This window comes from Cheilinus undulatus, linkage group 15 (assembly GCF_018320785.1).
Source record: "Cheilinus undulatus linkage group 15, ASM1832078v1, whole genome shotgun sequence".
NCBI classification, from domain to species: Eukaryota; Metazoa; Chordata; class Actinopteri; order Labriformes; family Labridae; genus Cheilinus; species Cheilinus undulatus.
In genome coordinates, this window is record NC_054879.1 from 23,795,093 (window position 1) to 23,818,973 (window position 23,881).

Genomic DNA, 23,881 nt, shown 5'->3' on the forward strand with positions numbered 1-23,881 from the left:
CAGTCAGTACACACAAATAAACACATGTAGACATTCCGAACATCCATCACCCCATATGTGGGGTCAGTGAGGGATGTTATGTGATCCATACATGTAGCACTACAGTATCAACACATCCGCAACATCTCCAATTACCTCCTCTCTTCTCAGCTACTCCTCCATCCTCGTGTTTCAGCCGAACGCGGCGGCTCAGAGGCCATCAGCTGGAGATAACAAGGCCCTGTGTGAGGGTGTGAGTATTTCTGCTGCACAAATGAGCAGAGGTCAGTGTTCACAGGGCTGCAAGGGGATCTCTCTGGACTCTAGTTAAAGTTTAGAAAGTGGACTTATACTCACGTAGCTCTTACAGATCAGTGTCAGGGAGCTTTTATCAGATTCAGGCCCTCAAATTGAGCAGAAAGAGGTTAAGAGGTCAGATTTTTGCAGAGAAACTCAAGTCTATAGAAAAATGAAGCACTAAATTAGACAAATCTGGGAGCATTCATTTGTGTAATTTAAATTTCCACCACTCAGTCTCATTAACTTTGTTATTGAGTCTCGACAGTTCAAACAAGAGTATAAATATATATATATATATATATATATATATATATATATATATATATATACATATATATATATATATATATATACATACATATTTCTTATTCTTTGCATAACTTGTTTTGGATACATGTGGATGCCACCAGCCAGGTTATTTTAAGAGTACAAAACAGTCCAAGATAGGGGACACTGGCCAATCAAGAACAAAAAATGGTAGTAGGGATGCACAATATTATCAGCATGATTTCAGTATCGGGAGATATGAAAATTTCTGATGATATATACGACCGATAGTATGGCCATAAAGATCTGCCTTTATCAGCTGTAAATATTGGCAGTACAAACAAATAAATTAGTGGAGTTTTAGGCTGAACCAAGCCTTATCTTTATTCATCATTACTCCTTACAATTTAAAGTGTCCTTTAAGATATGAAATATGCAAATGTATTTATCCTCTAACTTTTAACTGTCTGTTTCAAATATCAGTGTTTTGATATCAGTATTGGCTAAAATCATTTTGTAAACATTGGCATATCAGACTTCAGAAATAATCCAATATAGTGCATCCCTAAATGTTATTAATAATACCAAGAAGAAGAATGTCTAACAGATTTCAACAGCATCAATGCAGAATCTGATGCCAAAGGTCAAGACTTTTTTTCACTCATCTATCAGTGCCACACTCCTGGGTTAATTTTGACCTTTCTAGCCAATTCTTCTGTTTCCACAGCACGCACTGTTTCCATCTCTGACACATGCAAGATGCAGCACTCTTTTCTACTACACCCTACCTACCAATTTCTTTTTCAACAAAATGGCTTCAAATGCATTATACAAGAGGTTATATCAGGCCCAAAAAGTCTAGAACCCATGCTACCTGAGCCCAGCCAATCCTATTAAGTGTATGCATACACCTGAGCTGAATTTAAATCTGTCATTTTAAATAATTTGCCTGTTCTATTAAAGTTAAAACTGTAATTCATGTGTTGTTTTAATAACACAAATCTGTACTGATGAGATCCTAATGAAGCATCCATTACAGATGTAGCCAATTTATTGTTTGTGATAATAAGACCTGAGGATGAGCAGCAGACATGTAGAGACTATTGTCCTTTTTTGGAGATCATCAGGAACAGACTGGTAGCACAACTTTTTAGCAGCTTTTCTCCATCACTATGTCAGAAACAGACAACTAAAGAATTGGGTCTGCACCGAGGAAAGTTGTTCTGAGGTCATCTCAAGGAATCTCCCCTTCTGCCAGACTCAACCTGGGCCCAAGGGAAGGGGTGGAGATCCTGGTGGCATCTACATGTATATATCAATGCATTTTTGTCTGAATTACTTCAAAACTAAATTACATCAACTTAAATTACAAAAGCAGATGGCAAGTTTTAAAGATATATTAAACTTCCTGCATTGGTTTGTGAGGGTTTTGTGGTCCACATGGTCAGTCTATCAGTATCTTATTGCACCTTTGTCTTTACCTTCTTTGCAACACTGTGAACACTCACACCTTCAGGTAGTCTTGCTGTCTTCCAGGCTGAAAACAGAGGTGGATAGCTACTCTACATCCTCCATCATTCTGTGTTTTAAACCTCAGAAATGAATCATCAAAAGGACCATAAACGTCAGCTCAGCGACAGCCACGTTGTCACTAATAAATCAATGATTTCTTCTCTAATGAAGGGAAACCTGCAGAGTTACAACATGGAGACATTTTCCTCTCTTAATATTAGCAGGAGCCGTGTGTAGTTCAAGGACCCGTGTGGAGTGTCTTTGTCGACATTCATAAAAAGCCTTTCGGCAGGCCGGACCTTCAGAGATTCATTAATAAACTCCTGTAAGGCTGGAACAGATTTACTGCTGTGTCTAGACTCGTCTAGACTGGTACTGCACTGGATGAAGGGAAACTCTCCTCTGTATCCTGAGGTGATCTTCACACCTGCACCTCTATTTCTCACTGTAATATCTCCTCCTGCTCCGTAATTACTCCGTCCACTCGCTATCCGTTTTTGGCAGCACGCCAACACCGAGGTGGGGATGTCAGATTCGTCCGTTTCCATGTGTGCTGCTGCGGCGTCCTGACACAGGGTGGGAGGAGTAGTGCAGCTCGGCGGTAGAGAAGGTGGAGGATGAAGAGTTAGAGGAAGAGGAGGAGGAGGTGAGTCCGCAGGCTTCACATGCAAGAGCGAGCTGCCTCAGAGCATCCAGAGAATCCATCTTAGCTCCACGCAGCAGATCACACTGACCCTGCAGAACACAGGAAGACACATGTTTAAGATAATCTCAAAATCTGATGTATAAGATACAAATTTAGCATGCTTCCATTTTAAACTTTGGCTGCTTCCTATGTACTTGTATGACTGATACATCGGCAGAAAATGCTGCACTGTCTTCACCTCAAGTGCAGCCAACATCATCACCAACTGCATGAGACCAGACAAAGCTGAAAGGGCCTATACTTCACAACTATCAAAGTTGTTACTATATTATAGACTGGGAGCTCATCTAGCATACTGTTGGCTAGCAGGATTACAAACTCCACATGGTGAAAACAGATGATACTAAAAGAGCTACACAGCTGAGCAGAAACTTTTGTTTCCTTTTGTTTCCTCTGGGTAGTGGTTAACCCCCTAAAACAGGCTACAACTAAAACCATTTTCATATATCCACTTCTTAAAACTCCAGCAACAAATATAGTATCACAACAACTGGTCAGGGGAAAGAGCAGACAAAAATAAAGAGCTACATAAAAAAATCTATACTGACTAAAAGTTGGGAGTAGTTAATAATTTGCACTCATGACTGTTATTTATGTTTTGTGGTGGGGCTGTTTTGGAATCCCCCTGCCCTTCCACAAGCCTATGTCAAGCAGGAAAAGCACACGTTCCTTCCTTTCCTGAGCCTACAAGGAAAGCCTGAGGCAGAGAGAGAAGCAGCAGACCCAGGGCAGAGCAGGCATCAATGACAATAGAATGGCACTGGTTAAGTCAGAGGCAGAATAAAGGAGGAGCTGGGGTGGAGGAGGGTTGCAAAAAGAGGCTTGAAGAGGAAGCAGCAGAGCGTAGCCAAGCTAGAGCAGTATGAATATCATAGAATACGTAAAATTAGCCAATAGCATTCTTAGAAGCGAAATAGCTGGCCGTCAGCTGACGAGGGCTTTTGTTAGATCAGCTGATCTCAATTATATGGCAGTGCTTGACTCCATGGGTTCCCTGAACTAATGCTATATGTTTACTTTTATGAGCAGTGGAGCTTGTTGGTGGATCAAACTCATGCTGAGGCCAGTCAGGAGAAGTGCAAAAACCTCTTCTCTGCCAAGAAAAGCTTTCAGTGAAGCTCTTCACTTTTAATTTAATAAGGAAATGTGGTCCAGTTCTGATAAAACTGCCGCTCTACTATAGCTACATCTGAGCTTATCACTGCTCTAGCAGCAGCCACTGCAGTTGGCTTCCAGTACAACTAAATCCTGGCCATAGATACCCCTTTGTTCTACCGAAATGGTGCTGATTTGTCTGGTCTGTTCTCAGACCTGACCAAACATTTCTGATTAGAGCTTTGCAAGATGGATTTGCCTGATGACAGAAATGGAATCTACATAATCCATCTGCTTTGCAAGGTGGTTCAGCTGGCTGTAGGCATTTCCTCACTGGAGTTCAAAACCAATCTCGACCAACCATCCTTCTGCTGTCATATTTTAAAATCTGTTCTCCTCCACAGTCAGTCTGTTATATCTATGTGAATGCTATGACCCCTCTCAAACCCAGCCACCTCTGTTTCATCCCACAGTGTCCAGATCCAGTTCCTCACAAGCACACAAAGACATTACAATGGCATCTACTCACTAAAGACATTTCATATTTCACCTTTCCAAGTATATGGGTCTGAAATAATGTCACATTCACTTTGTGTCTACCTTTAGCACCGTGATGTTCCAGGTGAAACTCTCCACAGCTTTATTTTGTTTTCGTCCCTTCAGTCCTTCCTTCTCCCCAAGTCGGGACAGCTCTTCATGAAAGTCCATCCCTTATAAACAAACACAGTTGTGAACTTTGTGTCCGTTTACAGAGACGTGTGAGCATCAACGATTCACAACAGGTGAAATAAAAGTGTCAGGAGTCAGAGTGATGTGAGTGAGTGGTTTCTGTGACATTGGATGTCTCGGGGCGACAGTCAACAAAGTGTCACGTCTGTTTGTTTGGCAGGATCTGGATTTACATATTTACAAAAGCAAACTGACATTTACATTCACATTTAAAGGTCAGGAGTTGTCTGAGGTAGTGAGGAAGTCTAAAAATATTTTTCTTCAGCTGAGAAAATCTTTTGCATGGAAATGCTGGCTGTGAGGCTGTCACGCAAAATGTGGAAAGAGAGCGTAACAAAAATCTGAACTGTAACATGCTGAACATCGTCTGATCATAGCTTCTAGAAACACTGAATTAACGAGTTTCACAGAGAGAAAGTCAATGTTTCAGCATGGTTTCTGCTGATGATTTATGAGGACATGTTGTAAAAGTTTGTCTTTGGACATATTTTAAGCACAAAATAAGAGCATAAAAGGACCCAAATAAGCTAGGAATGCACAGAAACAACAGAAAGATCTCTCATCTTTTACTGTCTTCAAATCTTTTGGTATGATTTTGATACCAGAGATGCTCATTTGGTGATATTCTAGGATAGGATATCACCTCCAGTCTCCTTATTCACGTGTGCTTATAAACTCCATTTACACTCAGTTTACCTTCTCGTTGCACCTGTGCGATCCTCTCCTGGACACCGTCTGCATTCTCAATCAGCTGTTTCTGAGCTGCAATCATCTGCAGGAGACAGACAGGAAGTTCGAGTTTAGAGCCTCACACAGAAAGCTTACGTTTAAACAACACAAGGAGAAAGTTTCCCATGAACTAATTTAAACATTAAAAGGTTGAAAGAAGTGATTAATCCATCAATCTATCACTTTAAGGTACAGTGGAGGTCACGTGGTATTTGGCGGTGATGGACTGAAACATTTTGGAGCCCATTGTCTAGAAAATCCTCCCAGTGGAGCAAACATTTTAAGTGTCTTCTTGTGTTAAAAGTGTTAAAAATGGACCACAGGGCTGGTTGTCCATAGTTTGGACACTTCTGCTTTAGGCCTTAAAGGGTAAAGTCAGGACAGTTTTCTCCTGTAGGAGAAAACTGCCAACAAATCTGTGAACAGATCAGAAAGAGGGAGGAAAAAACCTGAAGAAAAGGCAGAGAGATGTAGATGAGTGCGAGCATGTGGTGCTGATTCAGCCTCAGGAGGCGTGATGTTCGACTGGAGATCACATCAACTGTGGCGGCATGACACTGACCCGCCAGGCTCACATTTCCTGGTTTCACACTTGAACACCATCGACTCCAGTGACATGTACGAACAAAGAGAGATGTTTAATACACACCCACTACCTGCTGAGGTGTGTGATGGTGTTAAAACCAAACTCAGGACGATGAATGAGGCTCTGTGTTAATGTGAATATTCTGTACCCAAATTTTTAACACTATCCTCAAAAATCTGTCCCCATATGTGCAGATTAAAAGGTTCATTTGTATTTCTACTGGAGCTAACGGTGTGCTTTGTGGATGCCTCATGTCACATGGAGGATCTCAAGGAAGTGTTTCAAGGAGAGGTGCTATCAAAATGTCAAAGTTTTATGCTGTTCACAAGGGTGCCATCCAGTCAACTGGGGGTCAATTAGAATGAGCTGACATGATTTGGAAAGGCACACACCTCTCTACAGAAGGCCTGACAGCTGACAATGATATCAGAGCAAAAACCAAGCCATGAGGTCAAAGAAACTGCCTGCAGAGCTCAGAGACAGGATTGATCTCATGGACAGATCTGGGGGAGGCTAGAAAAACATTTCTGCTCCACTGAAGGTTCCCAAGAGCACAGTGGCCTCCAGAATTCTCACATGGAAGACATTTTTGGAAAACAAAACAGAAAAAAAAAACAGTAACAGTCAAAACAAAAACAGAAAACAGTCAAAATCTCTACAGGCATTTTCAAAACTTCTGATAAATTCATCCTTTCTGAGACCAAGTACATGTAAAATTGAAACAAAAAATTAGTTACACTGAAAGTCTAAGCTGTCCTGATCAAAATGATGCATGACATTTGATGTTGACTAATAGCAGATTTTTTTTTTAAAACTGCATGAATGCAGATGAGTCAGGCATGCCCCAAACTGGTCTATGTCTCTAAGGGTTAAGAGCTGGTCACCCAGCCAAACTGAGATATCGGGGGAGAAGAGCCTGAGTAAGAGAGACCAAGAGCCTGATGGTCACTCTGACTGAGCTCCAGAGATCCTGTGTGGAGATGGGACAAAGTTCTAGAAGTACAACCATCACTGCAGCCCTCCACTGACTAATAATGGCAGAGTGTCTAGATGGAAGACCAAAACACATGAAAGCCAACTTGTAGTTTGCAAAAAACACACCCGTAGGACTCTCAGACTGTCAAAACCAAGGTTAGCTGTTTCGATCAAACCAAGATTAAACAGTTTGGCCTCAGTTCTAAATATTATGTCTAAAGGACTGTTCATCACCTGCGCAACACCATCCTAACAGTGGAGCATGGTGATGGCAGCATCATGCTGTGGGCATGATTCTCAGCAGCAGGGACTGGGAGACTGGTCAGGTTTGAGGGAAAGCTAAATGAAGCAAAACATAGAGATATCCTCAGTGAAAACCTGTTCCATAGCGCTCAGGACCTTAGACTAGGTTGAAGGTTCACCTTCTAACATGACAATGACCCTGAGACCACAGCAAAGACAGCACAGGAGTGGCTTAGGGACAACTCTGTGAATGTCCTGGGGTGGACAAGCCAGAGCCCTGACCTGAACCCTGAAGAGACCTGAAAATGGCTGTCCACCAATGGTCTTCATCCAACCTGACTGCGTTTGAGAGGATTTACAAAGAAGAAAGGCAGAAAATCCCCCAATCCAGGTGTGCAAAGCTCTTGGGTCATATTCAGGAAGACTTGATGCTGGTGCTTAAACTGAGAGAGGGGTCTGAATACTTATGTCAATGTGATCTTTCATTTTTCTGTTTAATAAATTTTCAATCATTTCTAAAATTCTGTTTTCACTTTGTCATGATAGGGTACTGAGCGTAGATGATTGTGAAAAAAAAAAAATTAATGACTGTAGCATCAGGCTGCAATGTAACGTTGAAAAAGGGAAGGGGGTCTGAATACTGTCACTCTAATTCCTCTCACTGACCGTGTTGTAAGCGGCGAGCAGTTTCCTAGTCTGCTCTGAGAGGTTGACAAGTGCTTCCAGGCATGGGTATCCCTCCTTCAGCACCATGGTGGCCCCCATGGTGCCCTCAGGGTTCTGCAGCCTGGTGGCCAGACTCTGGATGCACTGCTTGAGTTTGGCCACCGTGGGGAGCCCACACTGCTCTTTGAAGCTGGCCGTCGTGCTCTGGAGACGATGTGAGAGGAAAACAGAGAGAGATGATTATTATGATGAGGAGGAGAAAATATTAGATCAGATGAACAGTTCCGGCTGTAAAATTAAGCTGGACTAAAGGTCAGAGAGGCTGACACATTTCCTGTCCTTCCTCTCTCCTGTGAATTAAATCAATATGGCAGTCATGGCTGCTTTTAATCCTGTGAAATCAGCATGAGCTTAAGAGCATTTGGCATAAATGTAGAACAGAAAATTAGAGCATTTAGAGCCTTTTTCTTCTACTGCAGGTGTGTCACCATGCTAAAGTGGGTTAGTTTGATGTTTTAACCAGGACAAGGGATTAAAGGTCTTTTGTCAATATGCGGAAAAATATTTTTGGGTCACTTTAAAATAGAGACATGCATTTGTGAACATGCAAACACTGGAAAAGAAACATCTGCTGCACAACTGAACACAATTTACCACCTGGCAGAGCTCCAAGTGGACCAGCGTTTATTACGCCTCACCTGCGTGGACGTGTGATCGTTTCTGTGTAAGTGTGTTAGAGATGAAGGCTGATGAAGGGATGAGAATAATAAGTGAGAGCGGCAGATGAGGCCACAGCTGGATACATGGCAGAGCGACAGAGAGGAGGAGGAGAAAGAACAACGAGGCTGAAGCCAGCAGATTAAAAGCTGTTTGTGAAAATGGGATCATGTGGAAGAGGGAGAGTGTGTATATGTGTCAGTGTGTGTCTAACAGAGCGATTTTGAGGGATTGTTTCAGGGTTCATGTAATGCATGACATGATAAGGATTTATGTCCTGATATAGACGCTGATACCTGTTATTACTGTGGAGGATGCTCAGCTGCTCAATGACATGTTTCAGTACGCTTAAACAAAAACACTCCAATAAAAATTGGATTGTTTGTCATTTTAAAAAAAGTTCTACATCTGGACAACTAACCTGACACACCAGATAAACTGTTTCAGATATCCACTGCAGATGTATTTCACATCCATCTGGGAAACCTCCAAATTAACACGTTGGGAAGGGCAGGCTTTTAAAAAAATGTTAGAAGGTAACTAAGGAACATTCTGTCTGTCACATTCATGACAGGCCAATCAGTGGTAAGCAAAATCAGGTAGTAGACATGTACAGCTCCAGTAGTAACCTAACCTTAACAGGCTGGTGCTGGGCGACGTGCAAAAAGATCTTCACTGCCAAAAGAAGCTTACAGCACTGTTCTCTGCTTTTTTCTGAGAAAGAAATGTGGTCAAGTTCTGGCAAAACTGCCACTTTGCTCCATCTGAGCTTAACGCTACACCTGTGTCAGCCATTGTTATCGACTTCAACCACAATTAAACCTAGCCGGTAGCTTCCACCTTGTTCTCCTCAGATGACGCTGAATAATAACTGGTGCGGTCTGTTTGCAGATCTGGCACAATTGTTCCCAATTAGAGCTTTGCAAGATGGATCTGCCAAGTGAAACAGAATCTGGGCAATCCACTGGCTGTACAAGGTTACTGGACAACAGTATTTTGATAAAAAAAAAAAAATACTATAGACCAGCAAAAACACAGGACCAAAGTAAAAACTAGAGGAAATAAATGGATCAATAAAAACAGAAATGACAAAAAAGCCAATTCTGTCATTAATTTTGAAGCATCTCTACATACACACATGTGGATGAAGATGTTATACAGTGCCGTAAGCAATACTATGATTGTTTTTAAATACACTCGCTATGGTATTATAGTATTACCACCCATTCCAACAACAAACCCCTAATTTAAACATACTCTGTCTGCACAGCGATCTGCATGCAAAGAGCACTCTGGTGCTCCCTTTCTAAACAGTCTTTGCAGTTCCACAGCATGCTCTCTGGCCCTGCTGCAATGTGTGCCAGAAGCACCAACTTCACTCTGCTCCACCCAGGATACCCACTGGGTCTGTTTTCATCCCAAGTCACTGCCAAAACGCAATAATCCTTGCACAGCAGATCAATCCAAACAGGAGAAGGGCGTGCAAAGCATCCAGATGACTGCAAATTACAACAAAATGTATAGACTCATCAATGTCAATCTCATCATTACATCAATGTTACATTCAGTCATGCTCATGGAGATAAAATATTACAAAAAAGAGTAGTTTTCAAAGAAGGGAAAACAACAGAAATGTAGATTGTAACTTTCTAGAAATTACACATTATGATCTATGATACCACTTAATTGTAGCAGCTCTAGTGTATGCATACAAAAATATATTTGTGTGGACATTCAATGAGGTGGGATTGTTATGCCAAATGAGCCTTAATTACAATAAGAGAAAATCTGAAGCAAATGTTGACTGGTAGTGACAGGACAGAGCACAGGAAGCAGCTACTGTTGTTGTCCAGCTACTCGCACATGGATATTGAGTGAAACCATATTCTCTAAATCTCAGTTTTCAGAGAAACGGTATATTTTAAGTTTAAACAATGATGGAAATGGTGCTGGTTTAAGAAGTTTTCTCCCTAGAACAATTTTCCAACACTTTGCATTCACATGCACCTAAAATGCTGTTTGAGTGTAAATGAAGAGACAAAATGCAACATAAGGCTTCCAATTTTGTCTGAAGTCTTTGTGTAAAAGATTTCAGACAAAACACTGAAGATGCATGTTGGTGGGGCTCATATCCATAGGTCATGCAATCTGAGAACCATCAGTATTCATTGTTTATCATTGTTTTAGGATGATATATCAGAAACTTCTGTGCAGCTAGATAAAGCTTCTTTTCCCATGTGTCTTATTGTTTCCAGTCCAGTTAAAAACTTAAAAAGCAGCCGTGTTCACACCAAAAGTAGAGTATAATTCTCTCAGGTGCTGCTGTTTCTCTCCTGTGAAGGTGTTGATGGGGTAGTGGTTGGGGCTCTGTTTAAACCAGTGAAATTCTTACAGACCAAACTATGAAGCTTCCTTTGTGGATCTAGCTCTGGGCATTTAGAAGTTAAGGGCAGACGTGTTTGTGTACTTTTGGCTTTCTGGGATACTTTCATTTCTAAAAACAGATATAAAGCAGAAAAGGATTCTTCCCACCTCGCCCACTCTTCTATTGTTTGTATTCAGTGATAATCTGGTGGGTGCTGTGTGACCAGGTTCTATTTTAGCTCGTATTTTTAGACGCTTTATAATCCTCCTCCTCTCTTCCTCATGACTCTTCTTTGTCGCCTCCTCTTCTCTCATCCTCCTCCTCTCCTCTGTTTCCTTCGCTCCACAGAGAAGTCTCAGGTCGAGTCTGGTTTCATGAAAGTTATTCAAATACAGAAATTTCATCAACAAGGCTAAAAATGTCGCCTGTATCGAAACGTAGAGTTAGACCAAAAATAGAGACTGGGTTTGGCTTTTTCATGTTAATAATATCTAACATGTAGAATGAAAAAAATACAATAAAACCTAACTGGAATCAGGTTTTCTTTGCTCTTATAAAAGATGAAAACATCTTACAAGGATTACACATAAATTGGATAAATAATTAACAAATTTAACATGGAATATCAAAAGGAAAAATGAAAAATAATTTTATTCAAATAATAAACTGAATCCTGGCCTAAACTTCTGCATTGAATCTATGCTGTAGCTATGCTGTAGTGACCTATGCTGCATCCAGAACTACATGTGCATTGGTGTCCACACAGCTTTGTAATTCTCTGTCTTGGCAGTGCAATATCTGTGCTACTTATATCACCAGTTTCCAGTCCTATCACCACATTTTCTACCTTTTTAGTACAGCAAATCATTATACTGAAACTGAGCGTATTCAGATGAAACTGTAGCTGATAAATATTAATTGGTAGTTGATTAGACGGCAGTTACAGTGAAGAAGAAAAGAGAGGAGACGTCAGAGGAGACAGAAAGCACGGCTAGACTTAGGGCAGGGGAGACATGCCTGATAAATTTGGATGTCAGCAGGGAGATTTGTCATACTGGTTCACTGTGTGCAGAGATTTATTTGAAGCTACCCAGCTGGTCAGTCACTGGGCTTGCAGACTGTCTCTGTAGTCTGCTAGGGCTGAAGGTGCACTGAGGGACAGTTTTGTTTTGATCTGATGGACCTTTTAGACTGGGTGCATGGTGGTTGCGTCATTGCTGCATCACCGCTTGATTTTCATTTCAGCATGCACCAAATAATTTAGAACTTTACAACTGCTATGGCAATGTGTGCATGACCAAGAGTCACAATGACTTAAATTAAGTCATGCTTCCCCTTCTGTGTTGTTGGTTGGAAACCAGAACCACGAATTTTCTTCATTCATTTTAGTCTAAACTATATTAAGTATTGTCTGATATCCCTATTAGTGGTCAGAGAACTGAACACTGTGCAGGCAGAGTCTGTTTGTCACCTGCATGTTAAAATACTTAGGCTACAGGTGATACTGCAGCCGTCACAGATAGACCACCATGAAGCTCCACATAGACACTCAGTTATGAGAGTCTGAGTTCAGAGAGTTTACTACCATTGTCAGCAGCACCTCATACTGATGTTTATTAATATGTGGCCCATTAACCATCCATGCCCCATGCTATTTTTCTAACCATTGTGTCTCACCTGGTCTTTTTTCCTTAAAGAGCTAGTTAAACATCAACCCTGTAGTGCACTAAACATCCTATTGTTTAGGACAACCTGGGCTTAAAGAATATGTGTGCTGCACTAATGTCAATTTAATTTTTAGAAAGTGTTGGGACTGTAAAGACAAAAGAAAAAAACTAACTGGAAATCAAACTCAAAGATTTATATGTGTTAGGCACAATATATATTAATGATTAAAGTTTTTTTTCACAAACTTGTTCTCCCATCTCTTTTGGACCAAAAAGTTTAAAAGTAACCCTTCTATGACAAAAGTCTTAAAAATATTCACACACTGACAAAAAAAAGCCTTGTGCTTTTTATACCAGCAGGTTATGAGTCTTTATTTAAAGCTGTTCCTATCTGCAGAGACACAGAGGGCCACATCACATACTCTACGTGTCTCCATTATGATCTCAGTGTTGAGGTATGTGCAGTGTGGGAAAGCATGATGCAACAAAAGCTGTCCATTGGTTGTCCACCTGTCACAAAGCATTGTTGGATACAGTAGGCGTAAAGCTTTTAAAGCTAGTAGCAGAAATGATCAAAAATGGACAAAAAGACATTCATTACCAGATTTAATGGTGCAGATTAAACTTCTAATACCCTAGAAAGTAACTAAAATTCCAGGCTTACTAGAAAAGCTTCCTAAAGGAATTTGATGGCATGGATAGCGCCAATGGAATGGCACAATGGCCAGCTTCAAGAGGAAAGAAATGATAAGAGGTGACGATCAATGGTTCAATAGTTATTTCACTTTTAATAACCTGTGTCTCTTCTTGTTGTATATGAAAGCCTAACTCTCAGAGGGTTAAATGTAGTCTAATAACACTATCAGCAGTCAGAGAACCGAACACTGCTGGCAGAGACTGTTTGTCTCCTGCATGTTAAAACATTGAGGCTACATGTGATACTACTGCCATCACAGATACACCAGCAGGAAACTCCAAGCAGATGCTCAGTTATGTGAGGCTGATGTTAAGAGAGTGTATTCTTGCTACCAGCTGATCCTGATGCTTATCAATATACAGGAGACAGCAGGGAGAAGTAGCTAACATTCAGAACACATACACCCGATATAAAAGCTGTGAGGGCATGAACTGGAAAATATACTCTTTATTTGAGCTTGCAAAGAGCCAAAAGATCCAAAACACCCATCATGGTTTTAGTTTGGTTTCCTCCCTTAGCATTTGGAATCATCTTAGTTCATAATTTTAGGAGGCTTTTTGCTTTCATTTTGATGGGACAGCTGACAATAGACATATGAAAAGAGATAGTGAAAGGAAGACATGCACCAAGCAATGCCAGGATCCGGATTCAGACCTGCAACAGTGACTCAAAATCTGCAGCCTCTGTATGTGGGTGCCTGCTCCACTGACCAAGATAAACCAGTACCATAGTTTTGGTTTTATTGTCCAGGTTTTATTTGAAATCCATCACCGCCTCAGGATGTGCCTCAGTGACGGTGAGTGAAATTGTGTTTTTGCTGCTCAGAGCATAAAAATTTTAAAACTCTCGAAATACCTCTTCCTGGGAACAAAGACGTCATATTACTCCAGATAATCGAAAATCTTCCCTGAACATTTTTCATCTCCTCAAACTGACGGTGGATTGAAAAATACACCTTTGAGAAGAGCTTTGTTGTTTTCCTGCTTCTGAAAATTAAAAAAAAATATTTTTAGTATTTATAAGCCACAGGAGAGTACATTAGTCATACAAAGGTGGATAAAAGTGTGAAATTGCAGAAATTCCAATAAAAACCCTTCAATTTTCTGGGGAAGGAACTCCAGACACGATGTCCCAATCAAAGCAGCACCCTTGGGTGCATGCTGCTCCTCTGATGACTCAGACTGAGGCAGATCTAGCTCACTAAGCTCCAATCTGAAACAATTGCGCCAGGTCTGAGAAAGACCATTATTAAGATATGATTATGGTCCATATCATCCTGCTCTAACAGGTATATTATCTTTTTCTGGAACAGGCAGACAAAGTGTATTTGTGATATCTAACCCTCCCTCTTACCTGAGCCTCCTCCCTCAGGTCTGTTGCCTCTCTAAGCGGAGCGCTGGCTGGTTTGAACGTCTCGTCGACCACCTTGATGCCGGTGTGTCTCAGCGTCACGTACTCCCTCCCTCTCCTCCCGACCCTCCTAACAGACAGTCCTCTCCGATGAGCCTTCCCTCCTCCTCGCCGGTTCGTGATCGCCACGTGGACAAACAGGCTGGTGTGTGGTAAGGGGTCTCCCGCCAGGCCCAGCAGGGGCACATTACGGTAGCCGGGCTGAAGGCACTCGAAGGCGATGCTGTACTGACCGATGAAGTCGTCTCCAATGTAGTCGTCGTCTAAAACCACGAAGCGCAGCAGGGCAAGCTCTGGCATGTTCACCTGAGGATGGAAAAATGAACACAATTAGAAATGATGCTACTTTACTTCAGAGGACCAATAATAAACATTTGACAATGATCTTAGCACTCCAGAGATGCCCTTGGAGGCAAAGATGTTGGATTAAAATGGACATGAACAGATTCTCACACTCAAAACAGTTTCGTTTTTAAACAGATCAGAAACCAGTTATTGTATTTCATTATAAGACAATAAATGCACTTTTTATCTTTATGAGAATCAAGTGTTCAAGGGGATGATTTAAGAAACAACTATGTAAATTGCTTAACAAATATATTAGACCACCACTTAAAGTCAGGTCTATGCCACAGCTGCCCTAAATTAACAGCATTGGTAACTACCAAAACATTTTTTATGTTTCTGCAATGGTTAATACACCAATATGTAGAAGCTCTTTAACCCAAATGATATTTTTAATGCTAAAATATCATTATTATTGTTATCCATGAATTTTCAAATTTACTGATTAAAAAAAGCCCTGAAAAAATAGTAAAGCACATTATTATTTCTTGATTAATATGTCAAATTATAGTTATTTACTTGCATTCCTGAACAGAAAAATGAGTTTAAGTGGTTGAATGGGGTTAGGGTATGCTTGATTAATTTCTGACATCTCAGAGAAGCCCAGTGAGCCGGCTCAAATTTGGGTATAAAAAGGTGAATTCAGTTTGAAATTCCTCATTCCTGTTCAAAATGGTAAAACGTTGAGAGCTCACTGAAAATGAAAGAGTCCGCATTAAAGCACTTCATGATGCTGGATGGTCTCTGAGACAAATAGGGAAAGACATAAAGTGTTTTCACAGTGTGGTCAAGTATGCTTTGGAGTCAACTGCCGAGACTGGTACTTACAAAATGCGCCAAGGAAGATGCAGGAAATGAAAGTTAACGGAAGAAGATGTCAGACACCTCGAGATTTTAAGTACTCGAGACAGAAGGAAGACCACTGCTGATCTTCAGGCAGAGAGGAATGCTTCTAGATCAGAGTCTGATAAAGTCTCCAGAATGACCATAAGCAGATGACTGATGGAACAAGGCTTAAAGGGAAGAACAGCTGCTAAGAAGCCATTACTGAGGCCTGCAAACATCCAGAAATGCCTCAGATTTGCCAGGGAGCACAAACACTGGACGGTTGATGACTGGAAGTAGGTACAAGTTTGAACTCTTCGGTCAGCATTGTTGTGTTTATGTCCCCAGAAAATCAGGAGAAGGTTTTGTTGCCAGATGCATTGCACCCACAGTGAAACACGGTGGATATTCCATTATGGTATGGGGTTCCATTGTGGATACGGTGTGGGCAAGTGAGTCAAAATCCACGGTATCATGAACAAGAACGTCTACCACAACATCTTAGTGCATCATGGAATCCCTTCTGGACTGAATCTGGTTGGTCGTGGGTTCATATACCAACAATACAATGACCCCAAGCATACTTCAAAGCTGTGCAGAGACTATTTGACCAAGAGAAAGGAATCTGGAGTACTGGAACTGATAGACTGGCCAAGACAAAGTCCGGATTTGAATCCTATTGAACAAATTTGGGATTTAGTAAATTCAAAGATTGATCACACAGAAGTTTCATCTAAAGCAAGTCTGTGGGAACAGCTAGAAACTATTTGGAACTCAATAACAAAAGAGACTGTGGAAAAGTACATAAAAACAATGGCAGCAAGAATGCAAACTGTTATCAAGGCCAAAGGAGGCCATACAATATATGAAGTTTTTGGTTATTATGTGTGAAAAAGGACTATTTAGTTGTTTCAGTTTGTTATTTGCCAAAAAAAAATAACAGTAACATTTTTAGTTTTAAACAAGGTTTTGAAAGATTTCTAAAATATTTATGTTTTCTCATTTTTATGACAGGTGGTCCAATAAATTTCTTAAGCACTGTAACTTTTGGGGGAATTTTATCCTAAATTTAATTAAAATGAAATCAACATCTTACAATTTTTACATTCTTACAGGGTTACAGGGAACAGGGCCATTATTATGAGCCACAGAGATTTGTGCCCAAATCCTCAGCACAGTTTCCAGTGCATGTTGTCCTCTGCCAGGGTCTTCCCTTATCACCAGCACTGTTTGTGATTTTCATGGACAGGGTCTCAAGACTCAGCCAGTTTGGTGACTGCAGAAATTCAACTCTCTCTCTCTTTTTTTTTTTTTTTTTTTTTTTTTTTTTTTTGCAGCTGTGTTCTTCTGTTGGCCTCTTAAGATGAAGACCTCTAACAGGCATTGGGGCAGCTGAGTTCGGCAGCAATCCAGATGAAGGTCAGCACCTTCAAGTCTGAGGACAAACGTCTTTGCTGGAAAATGGCAGATTGCTCTCTCTGGGTGGGGAGTGAGTCTTTTCCTTAAAGGGGTACTTCAACATTTTGGCAAATTCGCCCATTGCCATAATTCCTATAGTCTTAGTAATAGGTCCGTCAGCACCGCTAACCTATGTTAGCAGACAGAATTTATGCTTTCCCTCATCAAACTCATCAAATACACAATCTGACAACTCCAAAACACTTTTGTGGACAAGTTGTGACCTGTACATTCACCACGCTATGAAATAATCATGGAACATTACGAGACAGAGATGTTTTAATGTTAAATGCAAAGCCGGAACTACACTCCAGACATGGCTGCTGCACTGTGTCACTCCGCCCAGTGGTTTACTCAAGAAATAGTTCCAAGTATTTGCTTCATGTGTCGTAATGTTACATAATTATACGTTATTATTTCATAGTGTGGTGAATGTGCAGGTCACAACTTGTCCATGAGAGTGTTTTGAAGTTGTTGGATTGTGTATTTGATGAGTTTGATGAGGGAAAGCATAAATTCTGTCTGCTAACATAGGTTAACGGTGCACCTGGTCTAACAGTCCCCCCAGATCTAGAAACAGCTTGCAGTTGCACTGACAACTAAAGGAAACGAACCTATTACTAAGACTATAGGAATTATGGCAGTGGGCGAATTAGCCAAAATGTTGAAGTATCCCTTTAAGTGAAGGAGTTCAAGTATCTAAAGGTCTGTGTTAGGGAAAATGAACCATGGATGGGTTATTGGTGTAGAGGGAGCTGCCCCATGAAGCTATGCTTTTAATATACCAGTCAATGCAATCTCTCACCTACAGTCAAGAGCTTTGGGTAATGACTGAAAGAATGAGATTAAAAAAATGTTTTTATTCTTGTGTCTATAAAGCTCATAAATAGTTGCAAATAAGGAAAGACTTGAACTGGACTGAGATTTCTCTTTGCATTTTTGCTCTTGGTGGTACAGAGGTTAGTGCTGTTGCCTCAATGCATAAAGGTTCCAGGTTCAAATCCTGTGTTTGAATAATGTGAGGAGTTTGCATGTTCTCCCTGTGCATGGATGGGTTCTCACCAAGTACTCCAGCTTCCTCCCACAGACCAAAGACATGCCCTGTGCTTGACTGGCAATCAGTCCAGGGTGTACCCCGCCTTTGTATGAGGGGTGGGCAAACTAGCCTTCAAAATGATCTCATGGTTCCCTACCAAATAAAGTTGGTTTTGCAGTTGTATTATGCAGGGTTGTAGGATTTTGAAAACTTGGAAACTTTATCAATATCACATGCTTTAAATGATAAAGTATCTGTCATTTTTATGTGGACACCCTTCATATCTCCAGAAATTCAGCTGCTCTCTCTCTGCAGTATGTTGAATTTTTTCTTTTTTTGCAGCAGGCCTAGCCTGTTCGACCTGTAAAGGTGTACTCAGTCCTGACATGCAAACTTCAAAGGAAGTTCTCCTGAATGAGGACACAGCCAAAGGGGTCAGTGAACGTCTCACACCGAGGGAGAAATGTAATTTAAAGGAGGGAAATAAAATCACACAGACAGAGATAAAACAGCCGAGCACATCTTTGTAGAAACTTGATTCACTTCCTCGTTTCTCAGAGTGGAAATGTTTCTAAAAAGGAGTAAAATTATTTCAGAGAGAGAGGGAGACGCTGGTGATGGATGAAGAGCAGAAAACACGTCACAGTGACTGAAGGAGGGCCGAGCGGCTCCCTCAGGTCTGGGTTTTAATGTGTCTGCCTCCCGTTAACCGAGAGAGAGTCAAGCAGAGGAAAAGCTGAAGTTTCATGCATGGACGAGTCAGTCAGACAGCTCCAGCAGACTCTGCTCTCTGTGTTTGTGATGACTCCAATCCAATTCTCATTTTTCAGCTCTCAGCCTGTATCTGAGCAGCTCTGTGACAGTTAATTCATTTTTTAATCAAAAATGTGTCGACAGCACAATCTGAGACTGAATCTCTGCTTAAATCATCGTCACATCCGAAGATTTCATGTTTCACTTCAGTCTCTGTTCAGCAGGATTGACAATATACAGCATGTTTACTTCTCCTTAGAATCCTAAATACAAATATGAACTGAGGGGATTTTTTCTGACTGAAATGCGGGGTATGTAAACTCTACAACAAAGCTATTAAAAATATAATCATATGCAAAGCTTCACTAGCCTGCCTACTCCTCCTATATAAGACACATTTTTTACAACTCTCCTTCCCACAGCTCCTCTGTTATACTGTCTGGCTTAATCAATACCACAATGTTGACATGGATTCATGCTCCGCTGAGTATTTACTTTCTCTCTCGGCCTCACGGCGTGTCCAAACTGACAAGAAGCAAACAGGCGTCAGCCACTAAATCAGCTTGATTGCACTGATTCCTATTGTATTATCCTGACAGCATGACAGCAAAGCATCACAAAGTTTTCCCCGATCAGAACAAGGAAAAAGTCAAGTCAGTCAAGTCAAGTTTATTTATATAGCACATTCAAAAACAGCACAAGCTGACCAAAGTGCTTTACAGATAGAAGCAAGATACAGATAGCAATATATACAAAACAGCAAAGAACCATAGACAGTACATAAAGAGTGAAGGGACGTTAAAATCTGGAATGTTTGTTTTAAAGAAAAAGGGGTATGAGAGAGCAATCTAATTCGAATCAAAGGCCAAGGAAAAAAGATGGGTTTTTAGCTGAGCTTTGAAGTAACATAGCGAGTTGGCAGATCTAATGTGAGGGGGCAGTTGATTCCGCAGACGAGGACCTGCAACTGAAAAAGAGCGGTCACCTCTGAGTTTTCTTAGAGTCTGAGGGATGACCGGGAGAGACTGATCAGAGGACCGGAGTGAGCGTGTTGGAGCATAGGGGGTTAAAAGGTCAGATAAATAAGGAGGAGCTGAACCATGGAGTGATTTTAAAAACAAGTAATACAATTTTAAAATGGATTCTAAAATGGACAGGGAGCCAGTGGAGGGAAGAGAGTACAGGGGAGATGTGTTCATGTTTTTAGTACCTGTTAAAAACCTGGCAGCAGCGTTCTGGACGTACTGTAAACATTTAAAGGATGATTGGATGACTCTCAGGTAAAGTGAGTTGCAATAATCTAGTCTTGATGAAATAAAAGCGTGAATCACTTTCTCAATGTCATTAAAAGTTAAAAACGGTTTTACTTTGGCCAGTGTTCTTAGCTGTAAGAAACAGCCTCTCACCACTGAGTTTATTTGATTGTCAAACGTAAAAGAAGAGTCAAAAATCACACCCAGGTTTTTAGCAGAGGTTTTACACAGGCTGACAGAGGGCCAAGGGGATTTTGAATTTGGGTAGTGAGGGAAGGGGGGCCAAAGAGAATTATTTCTGTTTTTTGTTGATTAAGTTTTAAGAAATTTTGTGCCATCCAATCATTGATTTCCCGTAAGCAGTTGAGAAGTGGTTGTAGGGACTGGGGGCTGTGGGGTTCAGGGGGAGATATATTTGAGTGTCATCGGCAAAGCATTGGAATGAGATGTTGTGTTTCCTTATAATACTAGCCAGAGGCAACATGTAGAGGGAGAATAAAAGAGGAGCTAAAACTGAACCTTGAGGAATGCCACAAGTGAGTGGGACTGCAGAGGAAGAGTTGTTATTCCAGGACACATTAGAACCTCTGTTTTCCAGGTAAGATTTGAAAAAGTTAAGAGCCATCCCCTCTATCCCAACCCAGCCTTCAAGTCTATCAGTTAGCAACTTGGATCCTCATAGGTTAAAGAGCTGACGTTAAAACCCAATGTAAAAACAAGATCCAGAGTGTGGCCGTGTTTATGAGTAGGCCCCGACACGTGTTGAACAAGATTAAAAGAGTCTGTGAGATCAAGAAATTCATTTGCAAATCTGTTGGAAGGATCATCAACATGGATATTAAAACCCCCTGCTAAAATCACTTTGTCGTAGTTCAGAACAATAAATGACATAAAATCAGAGAACTTAGATAAAAAATCAGCATTTAAGTGAGGGGGGTGATAAATAACTACACATAAAACTGGCTCTGGGGAATGGATTAAAAACAAAAGAGTCTCAAAAAAAGAGAGAGGTAGATGGGAGAAGGGAGATGGTAAGGCATCAGGAGTATCTGACAGGAATGTTTCTTGATTTTCTTTCACTTTTCTGACTCAACAGAGCTTGCAAGCTTGTTTTACAAATTTGTGCACCAATAACATCCATATCTGTAATATTATACTCAGACTCATGTCATCATGGAGGCAAAACTATTCAGCTTTAAAGCTGTCAAAGGTTTGTCAATACATTGTGTGCATTCAAACTAAAAGCACTAGATGTCAGATTTTAACCATGAGAACCTGAATTTTGCCAGGCAGAGAATACAAATTTAAATGTAGTGTGGTCAGCAAGTGTTTGATTCTCAGACTTGATGTTTGACATCAAGGAAAGGTACAACTGTGTGCTCTTTCTGCTTAGTGCTTTCAATCTTTGTATGAAGAACTATAAATTAAGTATAGATATTAGTAACTAAAATGAAAATCAATAGCTGTACTTCAAAGTTTGTCTTGACAAAGTAGATCTTACTGAAAGTCTAGAGTATGTACGAAATATGAAGAAGTGCATTATTTTTTCTTGTTAAGACATACAACTGGTCAGCTGCTTACTAGCTTAGCACAGTCAACAAGAAGAAGTGCAATGTTCAATCAGACTAAATGTAATCTGCTGTTTCCCTTCCCTAATGTTACAGTAATGTGAAAAAGAATTTGCCTCTTCCTGATTTCTTTTTATAATTTTTGCACATTTGTCACACTGAATGTTTCAAATCAAACTAATTTTAATATAAGACAAAGATAACCTGAGTAAATACAAAACGCAATTTTTAAAGGCCATCCAAACCTACCTGTTCCTCATTACCTCCTAAACCTAATAACTGGTTGTTCCATCCTTGGCAGCAGCAACAGCAAGTGTTTGTGATGACTGTCAGTGCGTCTTTCACATCACTGTGAAGGAATCTGGCCCTCTTTTCCTTGCAGAATTGTTTTTTATTTAGCCTTATTGGAGGGTTTTCCAGCATGAACAGCCAATGTAATATCATGCCACTGCATCTCCAGCCCCAGACCACCATGTTTGACTGTTGGTCTGATGTTCTCTTGAGGTAATGCTTTGTTAGTTTCCTCCAGAGGGAACGGGACACCCACCCACTAAAACTTTCATCTGGTCAGTCCACAGAATATTTTCCCAAAAGTCTTGGGGATCATCAGGATGTTTTAGTCAAATGTGAGACGAGCATTTGTGTTCTTTTTGGTCAGCAGTGGTTTTCACCTTGGAACTCTCCCACGATGCCTGACTTTAACTGAGTCAAGTGAGGCCTGCAGGTCTTTAGATTTTCTTCTGGGTTCTTCTGGGACCTCCTGGATAAGTCATCCATGCGCTTTTAGAGTCATTTTGGTAGGCTGGCCACTACCCGGAAGGGTCACTACTGTTACAAGTTTTCTCTGTTTGTGTATAATGGCTCTCACTGATGTTGACTGGAGTCCCAAAGCCTTACAGTATCTTTGTAACCTTTTCCAGACTGATAGATGTCGATGACTTTGTTTCTCAACTGTTCTTGAATTTCTTTAGATGGCACCATGATGTGTTCCCTTTTTAAAATCTTTTAGCCTAGTTCATTTTGTCAAACCAGTTCTATCTAAGGGGTTTCCGGATTCAGCAGATCTGGCATTAATCAGGCCTGGTTGTGGATAGTCAAACTGAACTAAGATCTCCAATAAATATGTTTAATCACACTTAATTCATGATTTAACAAGGGAGGGGCAATGACTTTTTCACATAGGGCAAAGCAGGTTGGGATGGCTTTTAAAAGCTGCATTTTGTACTTCCTTGGCTTATCTTTGTCTAATATACAAATTTCTTTGGTGACCTGAAACATTTAAGTGTGACAAATGTGCAAAAAATAAAAACAATTGACCAAAAAAATCAGAAAGGGGACACAAACTACTGCAGGGCACTGTATAATACCACAGCTCAACCTGGAAAACCTGATGAGCAATCCATAGTACAAATATGGTGATTTTTTTATTTTTGTAAAATACAAACTAATCTGGGAAAATAAAGGATGAGCATCTATACAACACTTCAGAAACTGAAGACCTCTTTATTAAAAGACAAAGTGATAATAAACTTTTGTGTCAGCCTCTAATTAGAATGCAAATAGTTCCAGTAGAGTTTCTTCATTAAAGCAATTAAGTTCCCAGGAATGACGACAGAAAAAAAGACAGCACCACTTTGTGCACAATACTTATATATCTGTATATATAGGGCTGCAGACAAAATATCTGCTCTGTGATCAAGTTCAGTTTTCTGTCACAGCAGTCATAGATAAGAGCACAATTACCCAGAACCAGACAAACACTACGGCAGAAAAACAAGGCAGTGGGAGTTAAAAGCAGACTTTCAGACAGCAGACATGAGGAGAAAAATGACCAAACTGCTCAAACTGGAGGGCAGACAATCAAACTGTCTGATGTATCAGATACTCAACAGATCGCTTTTACTAATGCACCAAACTGAAGGAAAAAAAATCAGCCGATAGGGCACAAAATGTGAACAATCATGAAATAAGTCCAACAACAGTCTAACAGTAGACAACAC

The 23,881-nt window shown here is 40.6% G+C and overlaps 1 protein-coding gene across 1 annotated transcript in view; it reads right to left on the bottom strand.

Annotated features, from left to right (window-relative positions):
- Positions 1 to 670: 670 nt before the first annotated feature.
- Positions 671 to 23,881, bottom strand: part of plcl1 (phospholipase C like 1) — a 127,522-nt gene continuing 104,311 nt past the window's right edge. Inside the window, exons 8-12 of the mRNA XM_041806235.1 lie at positions 14,587 to 14,949; positions 7,788 to 7,991; positions 5,285 to 5,360; positions 4,460 to 4,569; positions 671 to 2,793 (exon numbers count right to left, since the gene is read on the bottom strand). Coding sequence (XP_041662169.1) covers positions 2,587 to 2,793; positions 4,460 to 4,569; positions 5,285 to 5,360; positions 7,788 to 7,991; positions 14,587 to 14,949 — 960 coding nt within the window. The 3' untranslated portion in view covers positions 671 to 2,586. The remainder of the gene's footprint in view (positions 2,794 to 4,459; positions 4,570 to 5,284; positions 5,361 to 7,787; positions 7,992 to 14,586; positions 14,950 to 23,881) is intronic.